Source organism: Chlorocebus sabaeus, chromosome 23, assembly GCF_047675955.1.
Source record: "Chlorocebus sabaeus isolate Y175 chromosome 23, mChlSab1.0.hap1, whole genome shotgun sequence".
NCBI classification, from domain to species: Eukaryota; Metazoa; Chordata; class Mammalia; order Primates; family Cercopithecidae; genus Chlorocebus; species Chlorocebus sabaeus.
Window position 1 is genome coordinate 72,096,998 of NC_132926.1, and position 23,754 is coordinate 72,120,751.

General features: G+C 36.6%; 1 protein-coding gene across 1 annotated transcript in view; it reads right to left on the reverse strand.

The window, feature by feature from the left end:
• Nucleotides 1-2,663: 2,663 nt before the first annotated feature.
• Nucleotides 2,664-23,754, reverse strand: part of MAN2A1 (mannosidase alpha class 2A member 1) — a 172,199-nt gene continuing 151,108 nt past the window's right edge. The window contains exons 19-22 of the mRNA XM_008014107.3: nucleotides 22,062-22,195; nucleotides 14,555-14,749; nucleotides 4,695-4,805; nucleotides 2,664-2,993 (exon numbers count right to left, since the gene is read on the reverse strand). Of these exons, the coding sequence (XP_008012298.2) occupies nucleotides 2,841-2,993; nucleotides 4,695-4,805; nucleotides 14,555-14,749; nucleotides 22,062-22,195 (593 nt within the window). The 3' untranslated portion in view covers nucleotides 2,664-2,840. The remainder of the gene's footprint in view (nucleotides 2,994-4,694; nucleotides 4,806-14,554; nucleotides 14,750-22,061; nucleotides 22,196-23,754) is intronic.

A 23,754-nucleotide genomic window follows, 5' to 3' on the forward strand; every position in this document is an offset into this window, starting at 1 on the left:
CTTGAACCCAGGAGGCGGAGGTTGCAGTGACCTGAGATTGCATCACTGCAGGGCGACAGCGAGACTCTGTGTCAAAAAAAAAAAAAAAAAAAAAAAAAAAAAAGCAATCCATCATGAAGGAACAAAGAACAGACTCTCACTACTCCCCCTACCCTTTCACTATGTTTTAAAACATGTTTACAAAATAGGATTAAGAACTACTCTAGAGGGCCATGTACATGATAAGATTATCTTTTATTAGAGATCTTATATTACATATTCCCAAAAAGATATAAAATCTTCCAAGAGAAAAATATCAAAACCTGTTGATTCCAAGATGAACAAAATGATCAAAATGAAGGCAAACATTTTCTTCCAGACAAAGGAATATAAAAACATTTCGGCACAAGTACAACAAAGGCATGGGAAGATCATGATAATGTTTTACAACACATTTTACAGCATTTTATTTTAATCAGTATTTGTAGAAAATAAGGATGCTGAGTTCTTGAACACTACAGTCACAAACTCAAAATTTCCAAAAAAAGGAAAGAAAACACTGAACTATTTGGTCAATTGAACATCTGTAATAATAAATGTAATGAAACCTAACCAAATAAATATGCCACTGAGATCACAACTGAAGTGTATGGTTTTTAGTGTGTGCCAGAGACATTACATTATTTAATCAGTTTTTGATCACAATCCAAAGCAAAAGCATCCTCTCTTCATTTCCCTGATGATTTATTCTAAAAGTAACTTTAAAAAGCAGAAACTTGCTGGTTAAAGAGAATTTCTGCTTTACCTGTGAACTGCTGGTAGCAACACAAGCTGAATAAAACCCCAGACTGACATGGGACAGATCTATCTCAAACAACCAGAAGTGGCAAAATCACTGTTATTGCATCAAGATTTTTTTTTTTTATTTCATCTGATCAGAATTTCCAGAATGATTAAGCACACCCACTTAACCACAGAACACACTGAACTCCCACAGGAAGGTTTTACATTTAAGATGCAATGAAAATACTGATCTCATTCCTGGGGTTTGCTTCTGGCAACCCTAACATCTGTAGATGTCCACAAAAAGGAAGTCCTTTTTCTTTAGTTTTTTTCCCAAAAAATGTGGAAGAAAACTTACAGTACATGTTTATTGCATGAAATTACCCCTTGTAATATCTTTATCAACACTGGTATTGTTTCCTTAATTATTAAAGGCAAATGAGTTTATGAATTTAACGTAACAATAATCTTGGGAGCTGCATCTTGAGTGAAAATCCAGATGATAATCAAACTATATGGTGAAAGAGAAATTGGGTTTTTATTTCTCTATAAAGATGTTGGAAAGACAAAAGGTAAATGGAGGTTGAAAGACACAGAATACGAAATCGATTAACTCAAAGAGAATTTTCAAAACTGTACATACTCAAAGACTCCTTTCTATGCTAAAACTGAATAGTCTCAATGTTGCTATTATTTTAATGTTAAGGAAACAATAATCCCAAATAAATTTTATTAAAAGCACTGTAATGGCACATGGGCTCAGAACTTCATTAAGGTTAGCACATACAAAAGTTGAGAATTGAATGAACAAACATATTCCTTAGTTTAATAAACCATGATGAGCTACATAAAAGTGGGTTTCAAAACAAGATCAATTTTAAAGCATTCTCTCTTTAATACAGTTAACTACTGTGAAATGGAAACAGTAGCTGGATTTTGCATTTTACAAAATCCTTGCTTCAAGTTGCAGTTTCCTTGGCAGCAGCATATTTTAATTAACAATATTTTCCTTCCTTATTTTGTTTTCCGACATCTCAGTACATTCAAATAGTCAAAATGTTTAGAGTAACATCACCACAAATTTAATGAAACAGATCAGACTGTGGCCAGCATTGTCAGGCAAAAATCACACAATTTATGTGTCATAGAAAGTACCCACCCCTCTCCCCGATCCCGCAACATTCCCCCTTCCCCAGACAGTAATATGGACACTGATTTAACAAGACTTATAAAAAAATAAGGCACATTTATTTTGATATGGTAATTTTAAAATAGAAACCCCTTCTCAGAACACCTGTATTCAAATGAGCTGTGTAAAAAGACACCTTGTGGTACCTAAAATAGGTTTATGGTACCTATGGAATTGCTTCTATTTTAGTGAAGATGGAATAAATTGCACCCATCCCACATTGTCAAGTAATGAAAATATGCCTCTTTTTCTACTGTTGAATGATTCAAAATCAGGTATTTCTGGAAATACTTAGAAAGGGTAGGAAGGGAAGGAAAAGGTCAAGAGGTACACCAGAAAAAGTTATAAAAATCAACTATATTAATCATAAAGGTGGATAGATTGCACTTTTCCACTTATTTCAACACATAATTTTTCAAACTAGTATGAATGATTGCAACCATTTTGGCCATTAGCTTTTACCCACAAACACTTTATTCCATTTCAGCCAAATAGGTATTTTTGTAAAACTAATGAAGGATCAGCACACAGATATTATAAGAATCTCTTCACAACCCCCAACACAGACATAATTAATTAGCATTTAACCTGAGATACAATCTGTTGAGAGGCTGTCTTTAAATATTCCTTCATTTGTTGCATCAATTCATACTGATGGTGGTAGTTCATGGGAGGAAGTTTAAAAAAAAAGAAACTTGACTGATAGCATGGCTTTTTTTTTTTTTTTTTTTTTACTGTAGTGGTAAAAGAAAAAAAAAAAAAATCACAGAATCACAGAATTTATCTTCTCACAGTAGCCAGAAGCTAAAATAATGTGCTTCTTTATTGCACGTCAAACAAAGAAAGGTATAAAAGCCAATGATTCTCAATCTAAATGTGAAAGTCAGGTTCACCTCAACCGGATTCGGTACGTGCTGATTTCCATTGGACTCAAGTTGATCTCACTTATATTCTGAGTGCCGGGAGGTGAATGCATCAAGGATAATGATGAAAGTGTGAGACTTTCGACAATAAACTTGTTAAAAAGTTTCTGTACCAACATCTGAAAAGTAAATGATAAAATTTGCATATTTAGATCAACTTTGAAGATTAGCAGCACAACACAACTATATATGCTGTGAAAATCAGTATGAGAAGGAATAAAACAGTATGTTGAAATTCTCTTTTGAGGAAAAAAGGGTAGAGTAAATATACATACATAAGTTATTAAACATACATATATAAGTTCTCTTTTATGGAAAAAAGGGTGAATTAAATATACATATATACATGCTTGAACATATAGACTATCCTTGGAAGGACACAGGAAACCAGCAATGGTCATGAGCAACATATTCTGCATTCCTTTTTTTATTGCTTGAGAATTTTATCACGCACAGGGGCTTTTTCAATAAAAGAAAGGACACCCAATGGCCAAGAAGCTTTAAAAACATCCTTATTCTCTTTTAGTCCATACTTATCCCTAACAATGGTAGTCCTCAACCACTTTTTCCTGTTCCAACAGAGTTGAGAGAGAGCACACAGGCAAACTACAAGGAAGGATCATTATGTCATTGAGTCCCAGTCTATAGAGTGGACAGGTCATTTGAAAAGTGTTTCCCTCACTGTTGCCATGTTATCTGTCTCTCTGGATCATATAACCCCCTTATGATTCAAGGCCTTAATGTCAGAATGCTCAGAACCAAGTATACTTAGATCATCAACAATAAGATAGAGTGCAAATACAGTATAATAAAAAAGTAATAAAAATATCAGTGCTTTCTTGGCATCAACTCCAAGCAGGGTAGGGTAAAAGAAATGTAGAAGCTAATCTATCTAAGTAGGTTTAGGGCTCCTATCACATTTTTCTTTTCTTTTTGGACCCCACACACGCTAATTTGTAGGATTGGAACTGAATCACTTGAGTCTGGTCTACAGCATTATTTATGGGGTTTTGGAGGAAAGTTGGGTCAGCTGAGCTGCCTGGTGAGGCAGACCTACCTGTGTGCCTAAATCAGCCCAGCTGCCTTCTCTGAGTCATGGCCCTTTCAGTGACAAAGGCAGGAGATTGGAGGTTTGTTTCCTTCCAAGGACAGGCTTGATGGAACTGCCAGAAAGACCAACTTGAAGAGAAATAACAAATAGGCAGCCAGCAAGCTGTGTTCAGACTGAGGATCTGTTTGGCCTGCACAGTGTTGACTCATTTGCAAATCTGCATTAATCAGAAGACCAAGACCTACATTTATTTCCCAAGGGAAAACAACTGATTGGTGCTACGTACAGCTGCCTCCTGGGCTGTGGGTAGATTATCCTACTAGCCTACAGTCTCAATTTTCCCAGTTGCTTCTTTATGGCTACCTCTATAAAGCTTCAGTTACTATAAACTTGCCTTGGCTTCTGTAGGACTTGGGTGTACCAGTGCTGAACTAAATGGTATGTGAGCATGTATGGTTCGGGGGAGGAGAAAACTGGGGGACTGGGAACAAGGCACTTTGTAGGCTGGAAATAGAAGGCCGAGGAAATGACAAGAGCATTGCCTTCAAACGTGCATAAACTCCAGCTATGCCTTTTGATGTTGACAAGGAAAGCAGGCTGAAGTTTTGAGAAAGTGTATTTTTCAGATGGGGAGATTCAAACTAATTTGCAGACTGATGAAACTGAGACAGTAAAGAGGCAATGAAATATGATCTTATTGTCAAGATTCTTTGCAGAAAGAGATTTCAAAGCACATTAACAGTAAGCAAAAATAACCTTTTCAACTTACCTTTCCCTGAGTAGTAGAACAAAACAGCCCTGTGCCTTTGCTAGAGAACCGACAATCAAACCCTTTTCTGTGGAGGATTAAGGCTGCCTCACTGGAATGCCCACTGCCCACCTGCAAATGAGCAGAATGGAGTCACACCGCGCAGACAATAAAGCAAATATTTACAGTACTTCACACACCACTCTCTTGATGTCAGCATCCAAAAGCACGTTTATTTAGCAAGAAAGTTAGGCAAATTCATTTCTCCTCAGGTCCATGCTCACTGTCGATTCACCTGCTAGCATCCTCTCCTACCTGTACTGAGCCAGATGAGATTATGTTCTAAGGTTACTTGTTAGGTAACCTCATGCCTTGGTTTCTCCTATAATCTTAGGTTTCCTTATGTCCATATATTATTTGTTTTATCAAAGTTTCTTCAAATAAAGCATTTTGTTTTCATCTTACTTTTTGAACACACATGTCAGTTGAATAAACTACACCTGAACTTAGTCCTTATCTGGTCATTGAAAGATATACCATCTAACTTAGAAGTCACACACGCTTCTTTATTGAACACTAATTTTTGCTAACTGCATTCTTAATCTTTGATGTATTGATTCATTATTTTTATATTAGAGCTATTTAAATTTAGCTATGCTTTCACTTGGTAGGCCAGCTCACATTTATCAGTCTGATGTATCATTTAAATTGATACTACAGAAGCTATTGTGGATGGGCAGGCAAAAATAAAAATATCCACATGACAACAGCTAAGAGGGTCAGTATACCTTTTCTCACAATAAAATTTCTCATATCCATTTAAGTATCAATGTCATGAATGGTTCAGGCCTCTGAATATTAAAAAATACAATTATCTTAATAAATTTTATGTTTCCTAAAGTTGGAAGGTGTTTATGATAAGATAAATGAATTTAAAATCCCTGGAAAAATTAAGAAACATACAGTTTTTGAAAAAAAGAGTCATGTGCTGCTTAGCACTGACACTGTGATAAAACTGATTCTTTCCTCTGTTCTCTGGTCACAGACAGGAATATGCCCAAACTCTTGATCATCTTCACCAGGGGATAAGATTTTTTAATGTACTAAAGAGACATCTTTCCTGAATAGCTGCCAGAATCTCCACCACCGATTTGATTTTAATGTGCCTGAACGGTTTAAAGCTGTCCTCACCTCAGAGTCTTGGCTGGAATAACCTATGTTATGATGTTTCACACTGATATTTTGTAGTGGTGCTGCTATACTGCTAAGATTTTGTTTGAAGGAAAAGTCATTTAAGGAATTCTGAGTCATCACAAGACCAAGATACACACAGCAATTTTAAATCATATAATAAAAATTTCTAATGCATTTCAATACATTTAAAACACCCTCCCCATGTAGTATAAAAATAAATAGGAAATCCTTCATTTATGGTATCATTAGATCTCCCAAAGAAAAACAAAGAGGACTCTATCATGTGCCAACTGTGAAACCTTAGAAAAGTAATTTCTTCTTCCTAAATATCTATTTTTTTGCCTGCAAAATGGAGGTAATGCTTGTATTATTTCCTTCATGGAGTCACTGTGTGGATTAACCTGTTGAAAATACTATGTAAGTGCCTCACGCTGCCTTGTAGGGCAGAATGCGCTAGTGCAGGAGCTGTGTAGTAAGAGTGGTTCAGAGCCTGAGTGGGGAGTCAGACACCTGGAGATTTGGATCTTTGCTCTGCAATTTACTAGCTGTGGATTTCAACAAAACCAGGTTTTCCTTTTCCATAAAATGAAGATGAAATGAAATGAAATAGCTTAACGAAGATCTGGTCAAGTGTCTGGCACACAGGAAGCCCTTAGCATAAATTTCCTTTATTGACATTACAACTTTGTAGCTAAAGACTCAGGGAACTCCTAAATTATATGTCTAGAGTCATATATCAAAATCATAACAAAGTCTGTATTCAGATTAACAGGTTAGAAACCCTCTTCATTAAGCTCTTTTAAAAGCACATATCACTATTAACCTAAAGTATTTGGCCTTTTTAACTCATGGGTCCATCCTTACTTATCACTTGATAGCATGCATTGCTACAATTCCTGCAACACATTTGCTCTTGGAGTAATGAATTCCTAAGGCCTTTATAGCAACAGAAGGGGACAAAAAAAAGTTGGGAGGGAAACACCTTTGGAATTCTACATTTGAATTCTACAAGAGATTTAAACCAACAATACAAAAATAGAGATAAAAGTCATAAAAATTAACTTTCACTGATAGAAAAAGTTATACTTTCTCTCAAAACTAAAATTACATCACTTTTGTAAGAACAAACTGAAATAGCAATCATCTTTGTCCAAGTTTTAAAAAAATCAAATATTCATGAAAGTATCAGTTTTCAAGCAAAAATACCTGAGGCAAAGCAGCAGTTTTTCAGTTTCAAAGCCTGTCTAGACATTTATTTCCAAGAAAACTGTTTTTCAAAGTAGGGAAACTGTGAATTTAAATTGAATATGCATGCAGGAAAACAGATACCTTTAAGTAGTTACACTGTATGCTCTAGGAGAGTAAACACATTTCGGAAGAACTGCTTTTACATTCATTAATGCATTAGTAATATCTGGACCCCACAAAACGGGAGGATGTGGAGAAGAAAATTTACAATTTTTGAAACTGTGCCAAGCACTGTGGTAGGTAACTATCTTTGTAAAACAAATTAGATCACTTTCAAGGCTGGATTATTGAAGTAAGGCTGGCGTATTCAAAAGTTGCACAGAGAAAACCCATTGCAAACTTAATTCAGGGGATAAAACCAACATTCAGCTCACAGACTAAGCTGGGCCTCTGAGGCTTTTCCAGCAACTTGGTGGAGTATGGGGAAAGGTGATTTGGTTTGCAGAATGAAGCCATCAGATAAAGCGGTGCTTAGAGAAAGCTGGATCAGAACCAATGACTTTTTCTACCATGAACCATTTATGTGACTTTGAGTAAACCTCTACAAATTCAGCAAGCTAAGCGGGACCTGTGAAGAGTCCCTCTGAGGACTGAGGGTCAACTGCAGTGACAATATCAGTCATTGCTAATACCTGTTGAGCACTTGCTGTGTGCCACACCCTGTGCAGAATGCTTTTCATCAATTAATTCATTTTATTTCACAACAACCTTTGAAATACTTGAGGTGGTATATGAGTTTGTATTAAAATATGTAAATATACGGGAAAATCTCTATCACAAAGCATTCTCTCTTATACTCAAACAGCAATGACCACAAGTGATCCTGGATTAGCCCTTAAGTCTTTTCCCGCCAATGGTTGGGATATCCTTCTGTAGGTGTCCTATTATTACTGAGGACACAAGAAAAATAGACAGTGTATTCCCTCACATTTTCAGTGCTCCCTCTCCCTTCTTGTTCCCATGCAAGACAGTGTAAGGTTCTGAGAAGCCATCTGGACTCAGACACACCTGCGTGTGCTCCCAGGACCACATTTAATGGCTGTGTGCCCTAGACAGTTAACTATCGTATCTCTAGGTCAGTTACTTTCCTATTCTGTAAGATGGGATGAAAATACTGTTTACCTTCTTAGTGTTGTTGTGAGAGCTTTAAAGTTCATGTAAAGCACTTGGCACAATGACTGGCAAACAGACAACTTTAGATATGTTATTTTTAAATATCTGAGGAATTAGTAACAAAGTATTAAGTTGGTGCAAAAGTAATTGTAGCTTTGCCATTAGTTTTAATGGCAAAAACTGCAATTACTTTTGTACCAACCTAAAATATCAGGAATAAGTCAAAATGACATCAAGATTTACTCTGGCAATAAATGTCAACCTCTAATTTATAAAGAAGTGCCAATGTTTTTACCTCATTATTAGTGATAATCACCATTGTTCATGACTGAACGATCACAGGTAAGAACCTTTACTTGTCAAGCACTCATAGGGCTTACTATGTGCCACACACTGTTCTAAGCGCTTTACTGACACTAAAATTATCTCCAATCCTCAGAACATCTCTAAGGTAAGTATTATTACCATCTCCATGTTACTAAGGAGGAGGCTGAGACTCAGAGAGTTAAGTGACTTGCTCTAAGTCACGTGGTTAGAAAGCGAAGCAGACACACTCATACCCAGGACATCTGATTCCAAAGTTTAAGCTTTTAACAGCTTCCTTCTCCTAACTTTGCACTAGCTACGAATTTGTGCTCATAGATACCTAGCCAGGAGAGAAAAGATAAAAATTATTTTTGATGTAAAATAACAAAATACTGTAAACTAAAGGAGATAACCCCTCCAATTTATGGCTGAAAAAGGGGAGTATTGACTGATGGTTCCAGCAGAGATAAAACTGTAACTTATCAAAAAATATATCAATTCAGAAATTAAGCTTTGGAAATTGTAATTTCCTTCCACCTACCACCTATCCACCTATCCATTTACCCCACTTCAAATAGGATTTAAGGCCATTCTGGAAATTATATACATATGACAGTCTCTTCTAAGGAAAAAGCAGGTGAATAGTCCTCTACCGCAGATCTTAAGATGTGAGTTATGTCATTCTTCTCTCGTAACAAAAGAAACAGTACACTTTTGAAAACTGTAGTAAACACTATGTGTGCACCCACCATTTATGGGGAAAAGAGGGACCATAACTTTGGCCAAATTCTCCAGGACTCATGGGACACCACCCTCCTTACAGAGTTAGTAAGGTGCACATAGATTAAGGCAAGGCTACACATCTGGTGGGAAAATTTCTCCAACCCATTCAGATTCTTTGAAAATATCTAACACTCATCTCTAGTGCATTCTAGCAGCTGGAAAGGTTAGAAAATTACATGCTTCATTATAAGTCCAAAGACAGGAAATAACCAGCAGAAATTCATTTTTTAGGGTGCTCATTAAAATGTCCAATAATAGCTATCCTGTTTTGATCAACAAGATAAAATGACAGAAAGAAAGGGAAGGTAAACGGCTGTTCTTAGATATGTACAACAAAGGAATGTTTTTTTCTCACAATTCTCACCTTTCCAGAAGCTAGGAGATCAATAAAGCACCAATCAATTCTTATAAGAAAGACAAAGTAAAATCCTCAAACTGCCTTTTATAAGAAAAGAAGAGGCAGAATGAACAAGTGGAGAGATAAAATCTTATTCAGTAAGTGCTGCTGATATTGAAATGATGGTTAACTATTTGCAAGAAACAGTTAAATACAAATCAAAATAAATTACATAGAGAATAAAAAGATATATATATATCATGTTTATATAAAATAAATACATCTAAATATAAAAGTCAAGGAAATCATCTTAAAAAAAAGAAAAAAAAAAAGAGTTGAACTACATATCACTTTTCTAAAGTGATTCCAAGTAGAATGGCTCCATGAAGCTGAGCTTAACCAGCTTCCTCTTTGTCCCTCTATTCCAGGCTGAACCTGCAGCTCCAGCTTCAGATGCCTGACTCATGATCTGTCCTCCCATGAGATCCTCCCAGCATCTTCTCTACCCAATCTCCCTTCTTCTTAAATAATGGTCCTTTCCTGATGACAAGGCTTTTGCATTTAGTATATTTGAGTGGTGTTCCTGTTTCCTAGGTTTCAAACCTTTACAGAAGCTTCTTTGTAGTATCTCAAGCTCTTCATGGTGTAAGGAAAGGGGGTGATCAAGGAAAAGAGTTGAAAGACGGGTCAACAGAATAGGAAGGCTAATGGGTAAGTTTGTAGATAGTGGCTGGAATGGGCGAGGCCACACAGCATGCTGTGAGGCAGGGCTTCAAGAGATGTTTGTTCCCCTCTTCATCTGAATACAAATATATGGCATATAATCATTTCCAAAAATTGATATAAAGCAGAAAAGCAAGATATGTCTGTCTAAAAGCAAGATATGTCTATACAAAAATGTAAACTCATCTACTAATACAGAGGATTCCCGGAAAGCTTGGACTTTTACAAACAAATGTAGTAATTCTAAAAAAGTCAAATGCCACCCTCTGAGGCCACACATAGCACTGAGATTCAGAGGCCTGGCTGTAGGTCTGATTCTGCCATTTGCGGCTGAGTGATTTTATTTTTGATCATTTAACTTAGCTCTAACTCTTACTTTCCTAATTTAGGAAATGGAGATAACTCAGCAATTTCATCAGAAAAATTTCTAAAAATTATGAATTCCTAGGCTCTCCTCCCCAGCCCTATAGAATCAGAATCTCAGAGATCTGGAAATTTGTAAAAGTCTCCATGTTTAAAATCTCCCCCGTGTGATCCAGACACAGCGAATCTGAGGACTAGTAGTTGAAACTGCTGAACCACCTCAGTGGGTTATTATACCTGCAGCCTGCAACTTGCCTCCCTCACTGTTCTTTGAATATATAACCCCTTATCCCAGGAGTCAAGAAAACCAACTGAGGTTTAGAACTGAGAAACCTTTAGACAGCGGCCCAGAGGAGGGCCAAGCAAGGCAATCTCTATCATGGTGCTGTAGGAGTTGGTCAGGCAGGAAGATATGTGTCCTTATCATGCTAAAGCGGCCTTCAAACACATGTCTCATGAAATACTCTGGTGGTTAGGAAAATGCTTACTTAAATACAAGCCAATGCAGACTTCAGGTCTTGCTTGGAACCTATGTCTATTTTGACATTATTTCAAGGGGAAAAATGAGTTGCATTCTCCAAATGAACAGCCCACTATTGCACATTGGAAGCTTCCAGCTCACAGAAACAGGAACCCAACCAAAATGCTTAGGTCTGGCTTCTGCACTTATTCATTGAGTTATTTTGGTCTTTCTTTTAGTATGAGCATGGAATTACACTGGACACTTGGTAAGTACAACTTTCTTTGAATCAATACCCACAACAGTTCCCTTCAATGATTATCTTTCTATTATCAGGTTAGGGCAATTCTTCAAAGAAGTGGTTTTGAATGGACCAATTCTTCCTCTTGGATTACTAGCGGGCTTTTAAACAACTGTCATAAATATGTGCTAAGAGTCAAAGGCTAACACAAGAACTGGCACCAACTGATATTATATGATAATGCAAAACTCTCAAGTATTTAGTTATGATTATGTGCCAGCATGGTGGTTATCAATAGGCATTATTAACATTTCAGTTTTTAATCCTCTTGGTCAAATCTTTATGTTGTTAAGTTGCTCTCTATTCCCTCTGCTAAAACCCCAATCTGCACCCAAGTTGGAGTGTCATTAGGATAACAAGGTATGTTTACAAAATGCTTTTGTTTTCAAAAGGCTTTCACAATAGGATTTCATCTGTTTTTAGCAAAAGACCTGACACAGTAATATGTGACATTAACCTCATGTTATAAATGGTAGCTGAGTCAGCAGTCACTCAGCCCACAGGTAGGGAGGGTGGCCCACCTGTCCAAAGGCACAAAGAACAACGGGAAGCCAGGTGGCCGCAGTGAGTAGAGGCCAGGCTGCAGAGGGCCTGAATGCTCAGTGTCTGAGCCAATTCCGGAGGCAATGGGATTTTTCATCTGAGAAGGGATTAGATTTGTATTACAAGAAAACAGTCAAAGCAGGAAGGATGTGAAGAAGTGAGTGACCACTAAAAAAAGGTGACATAAAAAACAAGTTCCAGGCTTTGCTTACAGAAGGTAAAACCCTATGCTCACTGACTCTAGTCAGCTCCAGCTGCTTCCAGAAAACAATCACATTTAAAACAACTACAGTGGAGGAGCCACCTAGAAGTGAGGCTAAGGGACAGTGACCACCCATCCTCCCCAGAAGCTTCTGGGTTCTTTAGGTCGCTGATGTCCTCTACCATCTGTGCTGGGCGGTGGTAACCTGAAGCCCAGAGTATTTGATGCCCTCTACTCTATTCTTTCCATTTCTTTTAGCCCATTAATTTATGACATGACACCTCAGGGAGCCAAAATGTAGACCTACAAAAAACCACAGCAGAATCCTAGAAAAAACATCTACACAATTCACTGATTCAAAGTAGTTTTTGAGATCCTTTGTGCAAGCATTGTTCTTCACCGGGATATAGCAATGAATAAAGGACAAGCACAGCTCTCATGGAGCTTCTGTTCTGGTCACATATCTCTCCGGCCTCAGGGCCTTCACACTTGCTCTTTTCCTGGAGCACTCTACCCCCAGAAATCTGCAGGAGTCTCTTATTCTCTGACCCTCTTCAGATTTTTACTCCATTATCACCCCCTGTGAGGCCCTCTCTACACACCTTAATCAAAATTGTGGTACCTCCTCTGAATGGCTCTTCACTTTTTACTCCTTCATAACACTTAACACCATCTAACATATATTTCTCTTACTTTTTCTTATTTTTCTCCTCCCATTAGATTCTAAGCTCCAGAAGGGCAGGGGCATTTGTCTGTTTTGTTCACAATTGTATCCCTAGTGCCTATGGCAGTAACTGGTATGTAGTGGGTAGGAAATAAATCCTGCAAGTTCACTCATATGATTTTAAAAAGCCTTTCCATATATACACACACGCCTTAAGCATTTGCTTGTAGTCATTATTACAAGTCATATATGTTTGCCTGCATGGCCAAGCATAAGTTCCTTATCTCTGAAGGAAACCAAAATACTTCTCTCTCAAAAACCTGAGGATTATTGACCTGAAGAAGGAAAAAAACCAGGGGGCCATTCTGTCCCTTGTTCTGCCTGCTTGATGGCAGGACAGCAATTTACAAATACAAGAGGTCTTCAGCCCTGCCTCTCTGCCTTTTCTTGTCTAAAGACAGGCCCCTTTACAAGGCTTGCTAATCAGCTGAGACAGCAGTGCCAAAGCATCTAAGAGCAGACTTCACTCTTCCCATAAATTTATCCTCCCACATTTTCCTGCCTTTTGGAAGCCTGAAGATGCTTTCTTCTTTGTCTTGTCTCTAGAGGATTTATGGCTCTTTGTTAAAACATTATTTAGGCAAAGTCCCAAAACCACTGCCTTGGGAAAAATATACTTTTGAACTGAGCCCTCTCCCAAGTGACGGGTACAGCATGTACAATATACTATTGCTATTTTTCCCCTGTTTATCTGACCTTTATTTTCAAAAGTGTCTCAACTAAAAATCTATAAAGGAAAAAAAGAAATTATATTTTTTATCCTATATCTTAGACATAAAGTTGTAAATCTCTAACTTTCAAATTATAGGCATTTATCCTTACTTTATTGCTTTAGTTCTTTGTTCTAAATTAAACATTTCTCACCTCTTGTATGTTCTTTAAACATGAGCATCCTCTTCTTTTCATACTTAGGCCTTTACCATGAGGTATTTTCCACAGAATCCATAACCACTTACTATTTCTAGCTAAATCTATGTCAATTTGCAATATCAAAACAGCTTTGCAACACATAAGAACAATGTCAAATGTCTAATTTTTGTTCTTTCCAAATGCTATTTTTTTTGATGTTAAAAACAGGTATATATATAACTGCAGTCTAACCAAATTAAATTTCATACCTAATAAAACTTCCCCATGCTTTTCCTCTAATATTTCTTCTAAACAGTTGGTTTTCTAATGGGAAACTGAGTTGCAGTGATTCTCAAGAGAAAGGTACGAAAATGCAAAGTCTCTGATACAGAAATAACTAAGTACTATTTCTCTAGCTTCTGAGAGATACTGTCTAATAAGGAGAAATGAATGGGAAAAGTCAGTAGTGCTAAACTTAAGGCCCAGATTGTCCACCTACTAATAATATTTCCTGACCTGCTTGCCATACAGAATTTAAGAGTAAATTAGTATCAGGATATGCTTTAAAATATAGAGCAATAGTCAAATGAAAGGCATGAAGCTTTCGGCTAAAGGTGAAGCCTGTTAATAATTCCTCAAAGCATAGTAAAGCACACTTTTTTCCCCTTTCCTTACCCCCTTAAAACAAGTACATAACAAACAGTAATTTTGTATAAGACATATTTTGAGACATACCTTTGACTGTATTGTTCTCAGATTAACCAGATGAATGTCACAAGGCAAAGATGACTGTAATGGAGAGAATTCACCTTGCAGATCAAGGGTAGGTGAGGAGAACTTATTTGCCATTGGAAAGACTGGATGATTCATGAAAGAAGAAGTTATGTGGCTAAGGAGAGAAGGATAACTGACCGAATTCTTTTCTTCTTCCTATCAAGAAAAAACAAAAATGTTTAAGAGGTCTGTATTTCCAGTTCTCATCACATTAAAGAACTATCTGAGAGGATTTAAATATAAAAATATATGAATAATTTGGTTTTATTTTATAAATAAGTCTTAGAAAACACTCCATAAACTATCAAGTTTAGTTGTAAGCAATACAAGAAAATAAACAGTGCACATCTAACTCATATGTTTAAAATATCTCTCCCACTGATTTAATACTAAAAATACTGAAAACATTTCCTACAAACATTTTAGGACAAGGCACACCTTTTTATGAAAATTATCAACCTATCACAAAACTCTCAAAGTATAAGGATTGGGCTGTACATAGATTATATGTTGTGCATCATCAAATATTATCTCCCTTCCCAGGTTTCATCCACCATATTCTTGTGGTTTCATTTATACACCTTAACAAGACCATAAAGGCACGTACTGATTCGAAGCTAAAGTCCATCCATGTTACCAAATGATAGGAACCAAATGTTACCCAATGATAGAATTTAAAGAAAACAAAACTCTCAAAATAAATCCAATTTTAAAATATAAATAACATAGGTGGCATGCCTAGATCATCTGATTGTTTTCTTTCAACTTGGTAAATCAATGCCCATTGTTTCACTATTTTATTCCAAAAGTAGAAGTGTTAAATACATTACTCAAGTTATCACACACTTACATAGTATATGATTATTCCATATAATTTAAAATGCTTTAGTCTTTGCTGTGATACATGGTTAAAGGCAACACTTCTGTAGGTTCAAACATTAAATAAGCTACTAATGTTGGTAGATTAAATATGCTAGACGACATGCAAAATTAAGTCAATGACTGAGTAGAATCTTAACCAATAATGCCTAAGGAGTAAAAACAGACAAAAATAATTTAGAAAATAATTTATGCAGAAAGGTCCTTTGATCACCTGTTATATTTGAATCAAATTTAATTTTGTATCTTATTTTTTAAAATGATTACTCCATTGATATCTTCTGATTTTGCATCCTTTTTGTAATATAAGGCTCAGATAAAAGGCTTGGCTACTGATCTGTGTGAAAAGACAGGATTTATAGAGATATAGAGCTTAAAATTCAGAATGTCAGATTAGCATTGCACAGAAGGGTGCGAGCAAAAAGTGACTAGCATCGTGCCAGAAGCTAACATTAGATGTCATTACAATTCAGACCATGGAGAGAGAAAAAGAAAAATTTAAGACAGCAGAGGGACACTGCAATATTAAGATACTGACAAAAAATCAGGTCTGAAAGAATTGTAAAAAATGTATCCATTCCACATTTTTTAAAAAGAAAGATTAAATAAAGCATACAAAATAATATTCTCCAACAATACTGAAATTTAATGCAGCTTGTAGAATAACATGAATAAAGGGAATAATTTCAACAAGATATTTTAAATGTACTCTCCAAGATCAAAGAACTTCATAATCTAGGTTAGGATTGCTGACAAAGTCACTCACGAGTAATAAAACATAAAAGATTGAAACAGAAAAGAAAACAAATTTGGGAAGTATTAAGTCCACTCTAGGTCAAGAAACATTCAGAGAAAGCTCTGGCTTTGTTCTACACTCTTGGAGTAATTCCTCGCCACTCCAGTGAATAGCCAGAACACTTCCTGATTAATCTTCTATACCTCAGAAACAATAACGTGCATATATACCAATCCTCCACATCGGATTAGTTCTTCCTAACCATTGGTATTTCCCCAAATTAACCATACAACAGAATGACTTGGGGTACCTTTAATCAACACAGATTCTTGGGTCCTATCCCAAATCTACAAAATCTTGAGAGGTGGGGTCCTGAAAATGCAAAGCTGAAAAGCCTCCCCAGGTAAATTTCATGGAGTCAGCCACACACTGCTCTGTGACCCTGTGCTGGGAACTGCCACCCCAGACATCCAACCTTATAGAGAAAACAGAGCTCCCTTTAGAATCAAAAGATAAGCTTTACCTTTTAACTACCTTTGCATTAAAAAAACAAGATTCGGTTTCAAAGACATTTTGACGGGCAGTCTTTTAAAAGGAAACAACGTCATGGATGTTAAGGACTTCAAGAATTTAAAAACTGTGTAGTTTACTATCCTTAGCAAGCTAAGGAAGTTTAGAAAAGAGTTGTGGTTCACTACCCTAAGAGCACCATGAACAAATAACACCGCCAGGTTGGAGTGGCAAAGTCTCACCCAGGGTTCCGCCATTCATGTACTTTCTTATCATATTTTACAGCAACAAGAGGCTCAACAAGATATTAACTGTTGAACCATTGATATTTAAATTAATCTCTACAAAGGTAACCTTTCCACTCTAAGTCACATGATAAACCCAAAGTTTTAAAAACATGCTTTCTACAGGAAAGTTTATGTGTTTAAGTTATAAATGAATCCCCCAGCCTTGTACTTAACTAATCTAGTACTATAAATCTTATTTAATTTCTTGTTGGTTGGAAGGCTTCAGATAGTATAAGTGTAGCTTTCTCTCTGCAGCCTGCTTGACATTAAAGAAAGTTTCTAGCACCTTCTGATCCAAACCACACAAAGTACAGCTCTTCCTCACTGGGTTCCAGCCCTTATTCCATAAGTCAGAACTTCCTGCTAGACTCCTTGGTGCCCTTAATTAAGCTCTCTTTGAGTTAAACGATCCTTAAACATCAAAGGCTTCTACTTCATTTACATCAAATTCTGTTAAATTATGGTGAGATAGTAAGAGACCAGTTTTAAAGTTACCTTTGTTTATTCAGTTTGACTTGAAACATGGTGGGAACTTAATAAGTCTGTTGAAGTAAATCTATTAATTTAATAAACAAATGCAATATAAATAAATGAAACAAGAACACTAGAGAGGAAGGGTGGGCTAAAAAGACAAAGGAGATAAAATGAATAATAATACATTGAATCATAACATTTAGAGGTAAATATCTGTAGCCCAGGACTGAAGACTATGGGGCAAATTTGAAGACACACATTTTGGTAGGTCTGTATGGTACTGTAAAGTTTTTTTTTGTTTTTAAGCCAACTCTTTAATAAAAAATTCATACTAAAAAATCAATCCCAAAAAACCCAAAACACATTTTTTGTTTTTTACCCAAGAAACTGGAAATTTGTGTCACCCTGGGCAGGCATTCAGTCCCATGTGGAAACAATCAGCTGGAGCTGAGTTGTGGGTCTTAGTGGGATATGTCCTCAAGTTTAATGTAGATCTTCTGGTCACCTAAGTATTTACCCTTATCATTGACCTCCCTCATGCTGTCACTTTTCTAAACCATATAAGCATTTAAGATTTTAATCTGATCTCTCCCAATTTCTTCTCCTTATATTTAAAGGTAAAACAACACAATTTTAACACTTGAACATTTCCAAGGTTCCTAGCTCAGTGCCTTATTAACCAACCAGTAGCAGGAAAGGGGTAAGGATAAACGGTCAAAGAAACAAATCCTAAAGCCATCAATGCCTGTTTTTAGTCCATTTTTCTGTTGCCATAACAGAATACCACAGACTGAATAATTTATCTATAAAAGAAATTTATTCAGCTCACAGTTATGGAGGCTGGGAAGTCCAAGAACATGGCACTGGCATCTGGTGAGGGCCTTCTTGCTGCGTTATCACATGGTGGAAAGGCAAGATAGTGCATGCAAGAGAGCTCATTTTTATAACAAAGCCACTGCTGCAATAACTAACCCATTCCCATGGTATTCATTCATGAGGGCAGATCCCCCATGACCCAAAAGCCTCTAAAGGTCCCACTCCCAACACTACCACAATGGTAGCCAAGTTTTCAACACATGAACTCTTGGGGGACACATTCAACCCTGTCAATGCCGAAGAGATGATTCCTATTTTCCATTTCTATTCGCCTTTGAGGATGATTAGCATAAATCATGGTCAAACTTGTGCAGCCACAGTCCTCGCTGGACACCTGTACATATCACACAGTGGATATCATTCAAGTCCTTGTTTTTACTGACTCTCTGCAGAATTCTCTGAGGACAGGACTTACTTCCACTTAGCTCGGGATTATTTCCATGAGTCTCTGTCATGCTCAGGGCTTCCCATTAAAATATCTTCCTATTCAGGAAGTATCCCCCCTCTTCAATTCCCTCCATCATTATTTTAGATATTAGAGTCTGAGTTGAAATTAAGAACGCTTTCTAGAAAATTCAAGTTACATGGTATTAACTTTCCTCAATTAAGTGTCTTTTTAATTATTTTCACTAGACATTAAAATGTATTTTCTCTTCTCTAGTTCATTTCTTATTTAAAAGAAACCATTAATTGAAGACCCAGAATCCATACTTGAGTAAAAGAAAAATTTAACCAATATAAAAACATTAGATTAAATTTAAATCAATTACTATCCAAGGAGTTCTGAATGGGAATAAACAAATTATTTCACTTCTAAGTCAAAGCTTTATTGATTTGATGTGAAAATTTTTATTGTTGTAGTTAACAGAAATTTTGTAGATTAGTGTCAATATAAAGTCATATAAACCAGAAACTTTTTCAGGAGGAGCAAAAGACAGTAGCTGTCAGCACTCAGACAATGATTTTCCTAGGCAGATTTAGTCCTTAAAACTAGGCTGTCTTGTCAGTAATTGATTTAAAACATGAGTCTCAAGAATGGTATGGCTCTTGACATCTAAAGTGGATACTAATTCTTTTTTCTAAGATATTCTAAATACTGGAAGAATTTTTGCTTTAATTAGCTGTTGCCATTTAATTCAATCAACTAGTATTTTATTTAAAATATGTCTACCACATATAAGGACATATGAAAATGAAGGCAACAAGTTCCTGGAATCTAGTAGGGGGAATGGAACATGCATATGAAGACAAGGTAATAAGCAGAAATTGCAATAAATACAGTGGCAAAATGTGCTCTAACAGTTCATTCATCTATGCATTTGGATATTCATTCATATGACATATATTTGGCATGTCCTCTGCCAGGAACAATCCTAGAAGCAGAGAAAGGCACAATCCCCACTCTCATGGAGTTTATGGTCCAAAGGAGGGAAAAAGACATGGATCAAATAATCACACACTTGCAGGAAGGTGAGATGCACAGTTTGGAGGCAGCATAGGGTAAGAGCTTTTAATCTGGTCCAGAAACAGGTAATGAAGTAAGCACTAATCGAACTATCACCAAGAGTCCCAAAGGCAGAGGATAACAGGCCGTGTGCAAAAGTGCTGTGGGGAGGAGGGGATGGAAAGTACTTGGGACTTAAAAGAAACCAGTGGGCCTAAAGCAGACACAGTAAAAGGCATGCCAATGCCTAGGGGACATGCAGGGCCCATAACATGAGGGGCTCTGGAGGCCATGGTAAGAAATTTTGACTTTTATACTTACAGCAATGAGAAGATATCAGAGGGTTCAACAGGAAGCAATAAAGTTAGATTTGGCTTTGAAAAAAACAAAAAAACAAAAAACATTCTGCCTTCTGGGTGGTTAAGAACAGACACATGGCAGAAAGAGAACAGGGTGGATGTGTATAGGCTAGACCCAGGAAATACAGGAAGTTAGTTTAGATTAGGGTGGTGGAAGTAAAGAAGATTATAAATTTGAAATATTCAGGCAATGAGATAGATAGGTGACGGCGATTACTCTGTGAGAAAAGGCTGATGGGAAGAAGCGTCTATCAGGCAGAACCCATGTCTGTCTTAGAGTTGGATGGACGGTGGTTGCTGTTGACTGAGGGGAACACTGGAAATGGGTCAGGTTTGGGAGGGAAGAGAGATAATGAGTGTTTTGGATATGCCAAGCTTGAGGTGTCCTTATAAACAGGCAGGAAGCAATTAGATAGATGAATCTGGAGGTCAGAGACAAGCCTAAGTTGGAGATATATATTAGTGGCTTCTACCTGTGTGAAGGATGCAAACAAAACCAGGGGAGTAAAAGAGATTGCCAAGGTATAGCATAAAAAATAAGAAAAGGAGAAGGCCAGGGGCCATGCTTTGAGAGCTGATTTAATGGCTGAGTAGAGAACTAATAGAGAGATAAAGAACTGCCAGAGAGGTAGGAGGAAAACCAAGCTGCATAGATCCATACAAGCCCTGGCAAGGCAGTATCTTACAGAGTGACAATGGCCAGTGTCAAACACTGCTGAAAGGTGAAGTAAGATGACGAAAGTCAATATCCACTGGATCTACTGACATCGTAAATCGCTCTTTCATAATATGATGGAGGCTAAAGCCAGACTGAAACAAATTGAGCGTGAGAAGGAAGTGATGAAATAAACTCATCTCATAAACTCTGGCTCAATCGGGTAGGAGAGAGAGGACAGTAGCTTACAGGAAATGGAAGTAAGAGTCTGAAGGAAGGCTGCATTCCATTTTTATTTTTAACAGAAGAAAACAAAGAGTGTTCAAAAGCTAACAGAAAGAATCTCCCAGGAAGTGTTGGATATGAGGAGCAAGGGAGAAAGAGAGAGAGAATGAATAGTAAAAGGATGCTGAGGTGGTTGAAGAGAGTAAGTTCCAAGGACAAGTGGTGGGATCTGCCTAGGATGATGGATAGTAAAGTCTCTTTTTAACGTATCAGGAGGAAAGATGGGAAGGGTGAAAGTAGATGTTAGGTAACTGGAACAGAGAGCCCTGTCTAATGGCTGTTCTCTCTATAAAGTGACAGGTGCGGTCACTGGCTGAAAAGAGTAGAAAAGACTTGAAATGGTCAGTGCAGAAAGGAAAATAGAGCAAAAAGAAAAAGCCCATGTTCAGGGTGCGTGATAACTTATGGAGAACTCTGAAGATAACTTTACCTGAACAAGCATATCGTCAGGTCATTCAGGTCCAGCTGGGCTTGTGCCAGACCATTCAACACAGAGTACTAGATTTTTGCTTTGAGGAATAAAAATCAAACATGGAAAACCTACATATAAATACATTTTCAACTGAAGAGTCTAAGACTAGAATAAGTACACTAACATTTCAAATAAATTTTACTAAGATTTCAAATAAAGTTTACCAAATTTAATCTCCTAAGTATATGACTAAGTTCTATTCTTTAACTTATTTAGCTCAATTTTTCAATTCTTATTTTTTTCAAGATAATTTCAGAAATATTTACCCAAGCTGATTTCCTGTTATTATTTTTTATCTACATAATAAGCAAACATAAAAAATAGAAAGACCTAAGTGCAAAACTTACATGATATTTATAACTGAGTTCTCTTTCTGTGAATGTGGGCCACATCTACTATAAAGAAATCTCAATATTGGAAATGATTCAAAAAATTTTAAAAGTGGAAAGTCATAATTTCAGTATCAGATCATGCTAGTTATTTTTTCATACCGTATTAACTGCACTTCTTTTTTCTAGTAGTATTCGAAATAGATTAGCTGTAATCTTATTATCCTGGACACCTTGCTCAAGGCCACGATTATCATCTTGCATGAGTCTTCGATCCATGATAACTTCAATCTGACCTAATACGCAAACAAACAAACAAGCAAAACTGACCAGAGTTATTTATTACTGACATTCATTGAGCATCACTTAAGTAGAAGCCATGATGTCTTGCTCTAAATTTCCCCTCTAGTCAAGGAGGTGGATTTATACAACCCACTACACTATGGGCTTTCTCTTGATAATAGCTCAAAGTAGCTCCTACAAATTCATAAAACAGAAGAGTATTTCTGTGTTTCTTTAGTAATGTTTCACAATATCTGATAAGAAATTTAAAAATGAGACAGGACAGATCAAAATTTAAATGAAAATTTTTTTCCAAAACATTACCCTAAACAGTAAATTAAGTTCTCCAAAACTTTTAGTAGCACCATTTGGAATCAAAAATGCTTATGAGGTTTATTAGGAAATGTACATCACACACAGAGTAGTAAAATACACATAGATGGGTAGGTCTAAAACAGGTTTACAAATAAAATTTAGGTTACTTGATATGAAGCAGGTCGCTGAAGAAGCCCTAGAATGTGGACACACTCATGATATACTCCCTTGCTTCTCTGACACTATGTTAGTGGCAGCACCACTGTCCTGCCTTTCTGGCTTAAAAGGGGTCATACCTGGTTCCTTCATTTGCTATGCAATATTTCCATATTTCCCCTAGCTCAAGTTTTGGAAGCTAATCATTACGAGATTAAAAAATTTAAAAAACCAACTAGAGCCGTATATATATATACACACACACATATACACACACACACATATATACACATACGTATATACCACACACACACACTTAAGCTAATACTCAAATAAGACTTAGAAAACTGAAGTTATATACTTAAAAATACGTGCATATTCATTCATATCCATTACTATATTAAATGATCATTTGGTACAAAAGGGAAATAGCAAACACAAAAGACTAACAATTACTACTATTACATAGTCATACCAACTCTGTTTAGCTTCTTTCTTCTGAGTTTATGTATCTAGTACCTAAAATTACCAGAGATGAGTAGAAATCTCATTGTCACTACCTTCATAATTTAAAAGACAACTGTCCAAGATTTAGTCCCTAGGCTCAGGGATTAAATTGGGTGTGAAGTGACAAGCTGTAGATAGGTATGATTGGCATAACATACCTATTCAATTTAGCATATCAACCTCTTGGCAATTTCTAACTCTTCTCCTGTCTCCAAATGTTGGTACATATAACATGTGACTGGCACTTAGTGATTTACTGGATTGTACTCGAATTGCTTTAATTCAAATACTAAGGTATTTGGTGGCTATAGCAGAAACAGAGGAACTTTATTTCTTAGCTTGTCTTTACCAGGAACTGAGATAATGCTGCTTTGTTCATCACGGCTTGAGTCTTACTGTCTAGTCCTCTATTGAGGGCACAGCTTCGAGAATTCAAGGCAGTGTTTAAAAATGGGTAGCTCAAGAGTCATGTACGGCACAAAAATGTTTTATGTTTTGTCAACATAGTGTTTTTTAACAAATTATATCAATATTTTTCAGATTGAACAACTTCACGGAAAATTCCAGACTTCTGGACTCTTCTTCAAAAATTGAA